The sequence below is a fragment of the Typopeltis vanoorti genome, chromosome 14 (assembly GCF_054136105.1).
Source record: "Typopeltis vanoorti isolate ZY-2024b chromosome 14, IOZ_Tvanoo_1.0, whole genome shotgun sequence".
Taxonomy (NCBI): Eukaryota; Metazoa; Arthropoda; class Arachnida; order Uropygi; family Thelyphonidae; genus Typopeltis; species Typopeltis vanoorti.
In genome coordinates this window covers 22,403,738-22,418,017 of record NC_143562.1, presented here as the reverse complement: position 1 = coordinate 22,418,017, position 14,280 = coordinate 22,403,738, and the positions used below count along the sequence as shown (strand labels likewise).

Here is a 14,280-nt window from a genome sequence, read left to right as displayed (position 1 = left end):
TCTCCATCCACCTCTTCGCTCAGTTCTTTTGTCGTTTTTAGAACTTCTTTAAAATTTGTATCTGATCGATACTCTTGTAAGAATATTTTTAAGTTTTCGATAGATTCTAAAGCAAGTGTAATGTTCATATTTTTGTCTTGAAGCATTTTACTCACAGGTTTATTCTGTTAAGTAAATCATGCCAAGTTATAAGAGAGCAAATAAATTTGTAGTCCTTTTTTTTAGCACATAATGTTTGTGCTTCATGCGGAGTTTCTTTATTAAAATTTTCATTATTTAAAATTTCAAAAAGTGCATCGTAAATTTCTCCTAACTGATATCGTAGAGGGGGGATTGCATTAATTTTACTTTCCCGTCACGTTTCTGATGGCTGTTTCAATGTTAATTTTTTTACGAACTTTAAATGGATTGCCCAACGTTTGTAAGAGAATGAAAAGAAATTGTATATTTCTTGAATAATTGCAAAGAAACTAATTGTATCTGCATTCACTTTGGCTGCATCGTTAATAATTAAATTTAGAGTATGAGCTACACATGGCACGTAAAAGGCTCGAGGATTTTTGTTCAGAAGCAAATTTTGGAGCCCATATTTTTTCCTTTCATATTTGCCCCGTTGTCTTTTCTTGACCTCGCATGTCTTCAATGGGAATGTTCCAATTTTTCCAGTTGTTCCATTATTGTTGCACATAAACCATCCTGTGGAATCTGATAATATATCTGCAAAACCTAAAAAATTTTCCCTGATATTGACATTGTCACAGGAAACAAAGCGAATAATAATGGTCATTTGTTCTGTTTTATTTGCATCAGGTGTGTAGTCTAAAATTGTGGAATAATATTTAGATTTTCGAATTGATAATAAAATTGTATTCCTGATTGCGTTACTTAAAGTTTCCAATATGTCATTTTGACTGTCTTTACTCAAATAGTGTACTCTATTGTTTCATTGTATGGCCCTTTCAACATGAATTTCCATAACGCGATCAAACTTCGCAAACAGTTCGACTAATTTTAAAAAAATGCCGCTATTCCTTTCATATAATTTATCATATGATCCGCGAAAAGCTAAATTTTGGCTATCAAGGAATTTTATAATTTCAATCAAGCGTTCTAAAACACTCGTCCAATGTTTCTTTTCCATTTCATACATGCTTTGAGTCTCAATCAATAGTAGTTTTGTTTTTTAAATTTTTATCACCTTCCTTCCATTTCATGAAATTTTTCATGTGAGTTAAACTAGTCTCATGTCTATGTAAAGTTGTACTTACATTTCTCCAATCGTTATAACCATCTACAAGACTACTTGATTCAGTAGGTGCGAAAAGTTTGCAACAAAAGGAAAAAACAGAATTTAAAGTTTCGGAATAAATGAGCCATGTTCTCGGCACGAACTTCCCCGTTTTCCGTTTTTCTATTATAATACCTGTCGCCAAATTTACAACTATATGTATCTCAGGGATATATTATATTTTTCTTTTGAACAGGCCCCATTTCAATTAAAACAACTCGTAATTTTTCATCAATATTTCCCCATTCACCTGGATCTTCTAAATTTACAGAGACTAACAATGTGTTAGTTTCGTGGTTAACTACAACTAAATCTTCTCCTAACTGTTTTTCACTTAAATCAATCGTCTTGTTATCTTGTTCAATAGTTGCAAGAGTACTTTCATAAAACTGGATGATGTGCACGGTTCTTCAACTCTGATTTCTGATGTATCGAGTTGGTTACAATCTGCATCAGAATATTTTAATATTTTAACAAATTCATTAAGAGCCCCAGTTTGTTTCTTAACATCTGCTTCTTTCGCAGCATGACGCTTACGATTTTGCGCACCGGATAACTTTTTTTAAATTTTTGATTCCATTTCTATTTTATACCCACAAGAAATTATTACACAACACGACACAGAGAAGAAATAATAGTCCGCACTGCGCTACTGTCAGTAGCCTACTGAGATGCGTACCATATGACTGGTTAACTAGCAACAAATGTTTTGTACGAAAATTCGTTTCTGTGCATAAAAACAGTTCACCATTTCACTTTAGATAGACTGCAGTGGGCACAACATTCTGCAGGCAAGCATTTAGTTTGCTCTCGCTGCAAAATTGCAAACAGTCGGCTGATCAAAGAGGCGGCAATATACAATTTTTTTTTAAATTTTTATTCGGTGTATCCGGTAGAATGCTGATTGTGAAATAAGGAGTGGTCATAATATTTTGACTGGAGCGAATATATTTCAATGTATAAAGAAGTTCAAGACTTCCATAAACATTTTTTAAATGAACAGAATTAGTGACTGAAATGCAAGCAAAATATTGCCATTTTATAATAGAACCCCTTGAGTAGGTTCGAATCCTTGCATAATCCTTTGGATATTAGATCTCACCAGATCATCTGATTCGGTTTGTGCGAAGTTTGCATCATTGTTTTTTTTCTCTCTCTGTTTCAAGCAGATAAAGACATCACTGTCTTTGCTTATATTGTCATCATATTTCGAATGCATCGAAAGAAGTATATTACGCGAAGTTTATGGGGGGGGGGAGGTATAAGGAGCCCATCTCACCAAGCTTTATGTCAGATGGAAGATTTGGATATTAGATGTTCTTTTTCTTAGCAATATTATGCCTTGCATATTGGTTAAGTATACACAGCAGTTTTCTCCATTATTCACATAATCGGAACAGACAAAATGAAGTGCTTTCTTGTTACTTCGAATCCATTTCAATTGTTCAACAATATCTGGCAATCTATACGTAGCACCCAGGGTTTATTTTGATCCCAAGTTTCAGCAGAACCAAATTTCATCCCCCGAATTTTAACCAAATCGCGCATGATGCACAATTCGATAATAACGTTGAATTTTTTTCATTATCCAAACTCTCTCTCAGATATAACAAAATATGCTTGCACTGTTCACTCCAGCTCTCGAAGACATAATGCATTACGAAAATAAAGAAAAAAGACGATAACGATTTATGTCTGAGCACAAAAAGCGATATGCTCAAGCAGAAACTTAGAGGACCACATCCTGGCGATATCTGACTCTATATATACTAACCCTCATGACGTCTATTGTTTTTACTTAAGTTTAGGTTGGGTGTGGTTATTCAACCCATACTACAAAATTCACATCAGTTTCAGTATGATTGCATTTTTATCGATGTATGAAAGTTTTAAGAGTGCACCAGCGCTCATCTTAATTGGTCCATTGCTATTAATTGTAGGATAACTTTGAATACTTTAATTTATCAATTAATCGTAACCAAATCTGCGTGGAGTGTGGGGCAACGTATTTGTTTTAAGATATATTAGTAAACAATAATGAAGGAGAACGCTATATTTGGTTGGTATATTTGAATTACTGAAAAGTGTAAAATTTGGAAGAGGAGGACGAGGCTTACCTCCTTTGACTATAATCATACAATCCTCAAAAAGCTCTGGCCCAAAAAAGACGGGCACATTCAGTAGATGGTCAAAGCGCATTTATAAAAACTCCATTTATAAAATATAAAGATTTTAACCAAGCCGCCAGAAATCGCATGTGATCTCAATGGTACAGAGAAGCTGCTATTGATGCACAGAATTTTATAACAATCCATAAACATCCAGAAAAAGCTATAATTTGTTAAATTGATAAATCAATAAAAAAAAAAAAACTATAGAGTTCAATAGAATTAAATTAGGTTTTATTTTATCAGCCATTGTATTTCGTGCCACTTGATTTGCCGTTACGGGGGCAAATGAGTGATTCTGGAAATTTACATGATTTATTTCAATTTCGAATCGAAGCGGGAGACTTAATTGTAAAAGATCATTTGATGAAAGCTCTTGCAAATGGCCGGTACACTTCTGTAAGAAATAAACATCAACTAACAGAAGTTTGTGAAATGGAAATAAGAGAAAGCATCGTATTTGCTGCAAATAAATCTATTGGATTTTCAGGGTTAGCTGACGAAACCGCAGATATTGCTGGGATAGAGCAGCTTTCACTTGCTATTAATAAGGTTTGTTGACGAAAATAACAATATAAGGCAAGAAATTTTAGGATTTAGAAAACTCTGTGATATGGAGTTATTTTATTTTTTTAAATAATAATTTATTTATTTTAATTATTAATTAATTAGTTATATTATTTAATTAAATAAAAATTATTGATGTAATTATTTGTTTCCAAGCTTCCCCCCCCTCCCCCCCTGGAAAATTTTCTGCGGACTCCCATGAATTGTTTATGGGAAATTATCTATTAAAATTTTGTCTATATCGGTGTTTTAAACACGTCAGTTCATAAAATTTCAATTTGCTGTATTATTTCAAAATAATGCTACAAAATAATAAGGTGGGTTGATTAGAATTATGGGAAATCCCAACGGAGAAATCAAAGCATAGCCGTTTCTCATTAAACTGTGCTCTAAAACAAGGAAGTAGGAAGTATCTGCTACCGCTAGTTAACAGGAAACAAAGGCGAGGTTATAGGGATGGAATCTGTTGCCTTTGTGACTGTTAAATCGCACAAGAAAATATTCATGCAAATAAGACGGCTTCCTATTTGTATTAGCGGTTTTCTAGCTTCTGTTTGTCTCATCCCATTGGCAGGTCAATGGCTCTGGCGTCACACTTCTCTTCTTCGCCAACCAACCAACCAAGGACAATAACACTGCAGCAGACAAGGCAAGATATTCACGTGGGATTTTTTTCCCAATAGTAATCAATCAAGATCGCACTTTTTGTTTTACTTATCAGTAAAGAAAAACAGAAAATGTTTGGGAAAATCCTGTTTGGCTCTCTTAGTCATAAACGTAGTGTTAAGATAGCAAATAATTAGATTTCGTTGGTGATAAATGCACGATCAAATTATAGGGCGCTGTTTAATTTTTATAGCAACACTGATGTTAATAATAATATTAAGTTAAAGCCAAAGATAATTCTTTTGAAAATTACGTCGAGATCAGTGTGAACCCAACAAGTTTTTGTGTAAACTATTAAAAAGTTTGGTGTTCGAAAATGTGCTTCTAATAAAGAAAGATAAACGCGAATAAAAAAAAAAAGTAATAATCATAGTCGTACAAGGCTTAATAATAAATTATCTTTTGGCATGAAATATACTTTTAGTACTTATACACCGACAGAGGTCGCTAGTTGCTATATGAAATAAATTGTTTTGCTACATTTGATGTAATATATGACTGAGCTCCGAAACTAAACTATGTTTTAACAACAAAAAATGTTTTTCGTGATACTACACTACAGTAAGTAATTGCCAAACGAATTTACATAGAATGAACCACCACTCACTGGGAGACATTGAAAATTTATTTGGACTTAGTTATTATCCTGAATTACTTTTATTTATTTATTTTTTACCCCTTACAGAATGAAGTGGGCATAAAAAGGTAGCTGCAGATAATCGATTTGTTATGCACGATATCACCTAGTTGTGCTTCCTCTGTTTTCTATAGTATATCCTGTTCTATCACACAAAGCTGATACCAAGGATATCCGTTTCTGTCCTTGTAGCGAATTGAACAATTGCCTCGACGCCTTTCTCTGTAAAAAGGTCGCTTCCTGCTGCTTCTGTTTTGGCAGTTCACCTTCTCTCCCCCTCTTGCCTCTCCCCGCTATCGTCCCTTATTTCTTAAAGGGTGGATCGACGTGCTAACAATTCCGACAGCCAAGTGACCCCGCGTGGGTGGGTGGAGTTTCTCCCGTAACCAGGAAGAACGAACGAGAAAACATACGAACGGTGTCTGTTTGAGACAAGCACAATTACAAACACGTGCACACCCAGATGATCACATGACCTTGCAAATAATCCAACGTCTTTTTTTTTTCTTCTTCTTTCCCTTGAATGAAAGAGTTAACGGATCAATTCTTTTTTTAAGTGTGAAGTTCCTTTACTGACCCACGCCTTGACGAGTTCCATTGTATAATTGTTTTGATCAAATTTTTATAAACAAGCTGTGGAATGATACGCCCCAGTGTCCTAGAGGGTCACAAGGCCACGGTAATGAATTTATCCCAAATATTCATTTGAATACCTGAATAGGATTTGTTGTCAGAATTTTCAGATGCTTTAGTCTGTGACCTTCCTAGGAGAGAGAGAGAGAGAGAGAGCTAGGACTAAATAATATACGACTGCAAATTGAAAATACCTTGAGATAGTTTTTTTCTGGTTATGCGTGAAACTTTTTTTATGACATTATACATGTATATGATGAGAGAGAGAGAGAGAGAGAGAGAGAGAGAGAGAATATAATGGTCTATCTATTTTACGGAGGTTTTTAGCTATTGGCTCAACAATAGTGGCGTAGATAATAAGAGCTGTGTTGGTGGAACAAGTAGTTTTGGCCCCCATACCGTCCTGGTTGGTCAAGCAGTTAGTGTATCCGCTCATCTATCAATAGGTCAGGAGTTCGAATCCCACTGCAGGCTTAGATGTTTGCGAATATTTTTAGTGGTAAATGAATTTCATCGCTCGGTGTGATGCCATCACCCCGGTTAATGAATGCTGAGAAGTGTACTGGAAACAAATTCCAGAGGACATAATTTCCAGAATGTAACTATAGGTTTAAAACTTATCATTATGCGTGTGTTTGCTTTATATATGTTTCTATATGTTTTTCAAATCGATTAGTTTCTGATTTTATAGGAAAAGGGAGGCACCCAGAAAGAATTCTGTCTCAAGGAAGATTGTATTTTATGGACGTGCAACCAACCAATCTCGGAGAAGCATTGTTTCTATTTATGTTTCTGTAATGGCGACCTTGCAAGACGATCCATGATCACACGCTACAGCCGTTTCTGATATCATCTCTGGACCATATTCATTAGCAGTATGGACTAATATGTCGATTTAGTCATCTAAATTTTTATAAAACTTCTCCAGTTTGAGTACCAAGATTTTCGTAAACAAATAGAGTCAATCGAATGTGTACAAATATCACGTGATCTAAAGCAATTTGACCTTAACTCTTTTATTTATTTATTTTTTTATTTTTCGCTTGAAGGTCGTCTTTAGGTAGGTTACCAGATGTCCATTATTCAAAGTTAATGACTAGGTATTCCGAATAAATAAATAAATAATACTACTTTTTTTTTTGGATTCATTAGCATCATCACTTGCAACTTCAGACAAACTTTTGCCGACAGTATTCAGTTACTTTAGAAATACGAATACGATTTATTCTTGGAATTTTTTTACAGGTCAGTTCTGGACCTTCCAGACTGGGTATTGAATTTCTTGCTATGAAAAAATAATAGCATAATTTTAAAGCTTTGAAAGTATTTAGGGGAATTTTATTACGGCTCTAAGCACTCTCTCTTTGGCTCTTGACTAAGTTGTTCCAATGAAGGACCGTGACTTAAATGAATATTTCGGCAGGGAGTAGGTTATTGCCTTACGAAAGCTTTTTTTTTTTTTCAGTAACCGATAAATCGGGGGGAAAAAAACACGCGAAAAACTCATGTGTCACGTGATTGACGTCATCGGACGTGATGTTATCGGTTGACTTCATTAGATTTACTGAGGTATGTGTGTATGTGTGTGTGTGGTGGGGGGAACGATGTACGTGTTTTTGGAATGGTGCTTAATTAATTTTTCTCGTGCTCATGTTTTATTGATATTTGGTAGCAATGTCGCTGGAAATGGGTTTGTTTTAATCTTTTTGTTTGTAGTGGTAGTTTTTTTTTTTTTTTTTCAAGAGGTGTGTGATATCCTGCTTTTTTGTGTTTATTTTCTTAAGATGTCTGTTTTTGTGATTATCAATTGCAGTTTATTAATTTTTAAGAGAAATATCTTTTTTTTTTGTTTCAAGGGCCGCAGGCTAGAGGTGTTTGGTGGTTTTTGGTGTTTTCTTATTTCCGGCTGGGTTTGTATCCTTAGGGATGGTGATATGTTGGTTTCACTGACTTTAAAAGGTCAGCTTACCTTTCAAGAGCCGCAGGCCACACGTGTTCGGTTCTTGGTTATATCCCCCCCCCCGTGCTTGGTTGGCTTTTCGTAATTACTTGTGGCTTTTTTGTTCATGAATGGCGAACTATTTGTTTTATTGATTTTTGAAATAGTCAAATTAGCTTTTGCAGGCTGTAAGACTGAGGTGTTTGGTTCTGAATGCCACCCTTCTGGTGTTGGTATTTGTGGCTGTTTTTTTATACATCTAGAAATATGACACAACCAGTGGTGTAGCTAGAGCTTTTGCTGCCCCTCTCAATACACACCATAAATACTACAAAAAGTCAAAACAACGTATAGGGAAAAAAATTAAAACACTATGTTTATTTTTGAAGTAAAACTTTAATTTCAACATTCTAAAATGTTATTTTTCTTGCTTTTCTGTTAGCAAAATCTTCGATGACATTGGCGAAGTCTATTTCATAGTAATGTAGGTAATTCTTAATCAATTTTATTTGGAAAAACTCCTCTCCCAACTAGCAACACTTACAGCAGTTGTGAGGAAAATTTGCAGTAGTATTACAATAGTTGGAACTGAGTTCTGGAGACTATATTTTAGAATTAACTGCAAAAGTTCAAAAATGTTCAAAGTGCCGCCCGGAGCGGACCTCTCCCCCTCCGCCCCTCCTCTAGCCATGCCTCTGGACACAAGTCTTCCTGGGTGATCTACTACTCCAACTGGCTCCCCTTTTCTAACACCACTAACCAACCTGGATTTCATGCGGAATTGTTATAAGCATTGACCTAACTAAAATCGTACAGCTACCAACCAGAATTCCTGATAATCATCTCCACTCTTCCAACACCCCCCGATCTCTCTCTCTTTTTTTCCCCCTTTTTAAATCCTTTCATCTCCCAGACACACCGTTGAGTTCACCTCTCCTCTCGCTAACTCAGATCACAATTTTGTGCAAGTCTTCTCTCACACAGAATGTCCTCACTCCATCCATTCTCAACCTCGTTTGATTACCTCTTCCACTCAGCTGACCCAAGCATCCATTTTGAACAAGTCACAGAAATTATCCTTACCGGTATGAAGGCCTTCATTCCACCCAAAATTCTCGCCCACTTTTTGTACACAGATGTACCAAAAGAGATAAAGAAAATCTCAGCTTATTGCAGGTTCATACTGAGCGTATGCTGAAGCATGTAATAAACGCAAATCAGCAAATCTAACTCTGACTTCATAAACGCTAATAGCAGAAAACTTGCCTTCTATCCAATGGAAGCCATGCCTTCTGGTCCCTTGTAAAGCCACCTGACAAAACTTTTGCTCACTTGCGCTTCTGTCCACTCTCTGTCCTCCAGATGGCACTATTGCTACAGCACCTAAAAATAAAGCTGACCACCTAACATTACTGTTTTCCTCTATGGATGACCAAGGCAAATTGCCTCCAGTCATACCAGAATCTGAGCACCTTATGCTTTCTGTTGTTTTTCTGCAAAAAGACAAGAGAATACTAAACAACCTGGTCTCGATGGTATCTCTCCATTGTATTCAAATTAGTGTTGCGCTCCGTAGCTAACAGTTGCCGTGTATCTTCTCTACAATCTTCTAAACTCAGTCAACACTTATCCCAACATATGGAAGCAAGCAACCAACCATATACCAAACTATTCCAAAAAGGGAGATAAAAGTTTGCCATGCAACTATCAACCAGTCGGCATCACCTCAATCCTGCACAAAATAACCTACACAACCTACAACCCACAATTGTACACGTGCGAGGGAAAAGTTTGGAGAAACATGTGCTGTCACTTTTGACATTTCCAGGACTTTTGATCGTGTTTGGCATTGAAGCCTGCTAAAAAATTTGCCGCCCTCTGTAATTGGGTAGCCCGCTTTCTCTCTCTGGTTATTCACTCATATCATGACAGCTGGCTCCCTCTCTTTAAGCTTCACTACCAATGTAAGAGTGCCTTAGGGCACTGCTCTATCACCTATCCTCTTTCTCCTATACATAAACGACCTACTCTTAACGCTAATGCTATCCACATGTTTTCTGATGATAGTACTCTCCATTCATTCCATGGACCATGCAGTGTTCACATATTACACTAATATCATATAATAAGATCATCTGTAATCAGCGCCTTAAACCTGATTTCTGTACCATCCTTCAGCGGGGATAGGATAACCTGATCTCAATCCCACCAAAGCATATTCTTGCCTTTTCTCTTGCAAAATCTCAGCTCGCCTTCCTTACTCTCAGTAATACACAAGTCACAAGACAGGATCATTTCTCTCTCTCTCTCCATGTACTGATTTTTATCTCTCCTGGTATCAACATATCAGATCAATAGCTTCCACAGCCCCTAAAAATTAGGCACTCTATTCTGCTCAAGCTGCTATTTTTCACCCAGCTATTAACTCTATACAAATCACAAATCCGCCCATCCTTGGAATACTATTCACATATTTGGGGTGATGCTCCTAAAATCTTCCTAAAAATTCTTGATGCTGTTCAGAGGAGATTCTATGAGCAATTAGACTCCTAGATAATCTCTCCCTCACAGACTAACGCCATCCTCTATCTTACTGAGCACTGTTTCATCTTAATATATTTTCTGCAGATATTTCTACGGTTGCTGCTCTACTGAACTGACAACCATCATTCCTGCACTTTCTGCTTGGCGTGTTAAAACTAGAATAGTAGCTGCCCTGCATCCCTTTTTAGTATAACTGAAAACACACTCTTCCTCTTTTATTCAATATGTCCCTCTACTCCGGAACTAGCTTCTTAAGAATTGTTCAAAAAAAAAAAAAAAGCCAATAAATTTCTTATTCTCAATCCTCGTGTTGTACCACATACATCGCATTGTGCTATAGATTTTTCCATCTCTGATGTATGGGATCAATAAAATAAAAAAAAAAAAACATTGCTGTATCACGTATAATATCCGGTGAAAGAAACTTGGATACCGCCATATTCAATTTATATTTAGAATAAATATAAATAGAAGATGCAGAGAAAAGAGACAAAAAGTTGTCATGAAGGGAGGCTGTTGGGGGAAGGGATTAGCATACTAACAAACTAAGCGTATTATAAATCCTTGTTCATTTCTTACTCATCTTATACATTTCCCCATTCACTGTATCTTAAAATACTCGCATATAAGTATGATAACCTGATATGGTAATATATATATATACCTTAAACAAGATTCCATTCCGGTTTGTTTATTTTGCAGGAGAAAAAACAGCATCACTTCCGTATAAAGCGGTTAAGTCACCTTCACTTGAAAAGTTTTTAAAGACTGTTCCTCGCTTATATATGTATATATACACACACACACACACACACACACACACTAGTGACGATATAGTACTGATGACACCGTGCCAAAGTGTCTCAGAATTACAATAATTTGCACCGAAATATAAATATAAAAAAATACGATTAAAGTACTAATTTGTTCTGGTAGGTGACGTTTTCAAACTTAAAAAAAAAAACTCTTAAGAACAAAAATCGTTCATCAAAGTATGTTAATGACTGAGTTATCATCCAGATCCATCACACCAATTACCTACGCTGTTCATCATTATCGTACAATGAGCAATCACACCAGGACGTTGACCGGTTCATCTGTTGACAGCCTCTCATCTGCGATAGTTTTTGCATTCTAAAACTATCGTTCCAGAAGTCTGTCGTTCTATAATTATCCATCAGTTGAAAATGTTAGATAGTTTAACAAACCAATCATCCCTGCAGCATACAGACAAGGCTGGAATTAAACAAATTCTTTACATTCAGTTTTCAGTTTGATAAATAAATGAACTAAAACAAAAAAAAAGTGTTGTTGATACTCTTCGTCGAAAATAAAACACGGTTTAATAATTAATTGTATCTTTGTCATTCCAGGGTGTGTGTGTGTGTGTGTGTGTGTGTGTGTGTGTGTGTGTGTGTGTGTGTGTGTGTGTGTGTGTGTGTGTGTGTGTGTGTGTGTTCGGAAGTCCTGACCTGCCTCTTTGCTAGATACGGTCAAGGTCACTAACTAGTAAGGCGACTGAGACTTCGGTTTTATTGCTTTGCGGCATCGCCTCAAGACTTTTGATGCCTGACAACAATTGACAGGATGAGCTACAACAGCTGGGAGTTTACCCCCTCCCCCTTCCATTACGAAAAAAAAAAAAAATGAAAAGGTATATACGAGAAGATTTACCATCAGAGGCCAAGTCCTATTTGTACTGAAATTATTCAAATTAGTACGCAGTAAATATGCCATTTTCAGCTACACTCACCCATGCTGAGCATCAAACAACCCCCACTTAACAAATCTAATGCAGTGTAGCAGCAAAAAATGCCGCTATTTTTAAACGTGCATGTTTATTTAAAACCATCTCACAACGAAATAACTGTTTCGTTGTGGGATTTTGTTATTTCGTATTTTTTTATTGTTATGGTTGAATTTTATAGAAATAATACTAAATGTAAATTCATCTCTAGATAGATTTTAAGAAATTCCGTGCCACAGTGGACATTACGAACAAGGGATAAACAGTTAATATATTCTCTTACCTGCTGGAGATATGAATCTTCGACTCCATCCAACTCATCGCAACTTTCCACTTCCCTCTCATCCCCATATTTGTTACACAGAGCAGGTCGATGGCGGGGTTTCTTTCTTAGCGACCGGGGCGATCCAACGGGACTAGTGACTGGAGTAACGAAAGGGGTAAGCGATTGTAACTTTTTTATTCCAGTCTCAAAAAATTGTTCCACTGCATGCAGACCCCGTAGAGACATTCCTACCACCCCGCAGCGTTGGTACACATCACTATAACGGGACTTTCCATTTATTTCTTTCCTTGCACATGCACATATCCAACGACAACACCAAACGATCAGCTGGGACAGCTAGAGGAGACTGTGGCCAGTCTCGTTACAAACGCGTCTGACGTATCACTGTCGGCATGGCGCTCCTAAAATTACAGACTGGTCACCGCACACATGCATACACCGAAAAACTTCGTACTCGCCAAGTAGCGGCTTCTGAATTGTATACCCCGTTGTTGGGGCAACAGGACTAACAAAGGAGTACGCGTGGGGAAGGGCTCGGTCGTTGCACACGGGAAGGGGCGTCCTACCGCTCCGGGCTCGCTCCACACTGGCGTCTTCCTGTCTTTTTGAGCAGCCTCTCTCTCTCTCTCTCTTTCTCTCTTTCTCAATTTCTATCCAGTGTCGTGAGTCCGGACGCTTACTCCGGATATCCTCCACTTCACGTCACTCGTTTCTTTGTCAGAGGAATTATGGGAGAGCAGGAAGGAAGAACAGATGATGAGAACAGGCTTAACCAGCTTAACTGTGTTTTGCATTAGGCTATTGTTGATTTTACGTATTTGTGCACAGGCACTGAAACTGCACAATTAGGCCTAACGAGCTTCTACCATTGTTGATCGCTTGACGTATTTTGGCAGCAACACCATGTCAAGCTCAATTATAGCAATTTCGTCCACGCAAGCGACTCGTTACAGGCCACTGTCAGAGAATTTAAGTGATTCGTTGCTTGAAACTTTATTTTGAACCACCTGTATAGGAAAGCGTACACTACCTTCCAAAAAGGTGTATCGATGCACAATATTGTAGCAAAAGGCTTACATAACAGTGCCGAACAAGTGTATCAGCACACCTTGGCTAAATTCTGTATTCGCACAAGTCTAATAAACGTCGTTTTATTTTTATTTTATTTATTAATTAATTTATTTTATTTTTTATTTTTTTGTCAACCATATATCAAACGGAGAAAATTCACGCTAGTGGGTGGCCAGAAGGCAAGGATTAAGAATAAAGACGAGCGGACGTCGAACTTGCAGGTGTTTCTTTCGACCATGCTTGGTAGCACATAAAGCACTAGTATGGAAGTGTAACTGATTGAAGGACCAACCATTGACGACAATGCTATAAAGTTCAGCCGCAGGCATTTGAGATGGGTTAGTGAACGCACAAGTATGAGAGTAAGATAAGAGAAAAGATGGCCTTGTGCAGTGTTACCATCCCACGCTAATTCTATTCATTTATATGCATTACGCTGTTTAATATTCTACTTCCAGATGGGCCACTTGCTCTGTTTTACTACGATGATTGAATTGAATAATTTGATATAATTTCCAGCTTTCCGCGAATTTCAATTATGAAGCCCACGCTATCTCCTAAACCTAATCATTAACTTGAACTGTGTGAAATTGATATTAAAATTCTTGCTGACTCTAGTTGCCAGTACTTTATGTGCGAAGCCCATGTTTCCATGACAACCGATAACAATGGTCGTTCTACTCTGACTGGTTTCACATTCGCGCATCGTTAAGGAAGGAACCAAAGTGGAAAGT

At 37.0% G+C, this 14,280-nt stretch overlaps 1 protein-coding gene across 1 annotated transcript in view; it reads right to left on the bottom strand.

Moving 5' to 3' along the window:
- Positions 1 to 12,867, bottom strand: part of LOC150099291 (uncharacterized) — a 181,142-nt gene extending 168,275 nt beyond the window's left edge. The window contains exon 1 of the mRNA XM_090403549.1: positions 12,473 to 12,867. Within this exon, the coding sequence (XP_090259675.1) occupies positions 12,473 to 12,700 (228 nt within the window). The 5' untranslated portion in view covers positions 12,701 to 12,867. The remainder of the gene's footprint in view (positions 1 to 12,472) is intronic.
- Between the last annotated feature and the right edge of the window lie 1,413 nt (positions 12,868 to 14,280).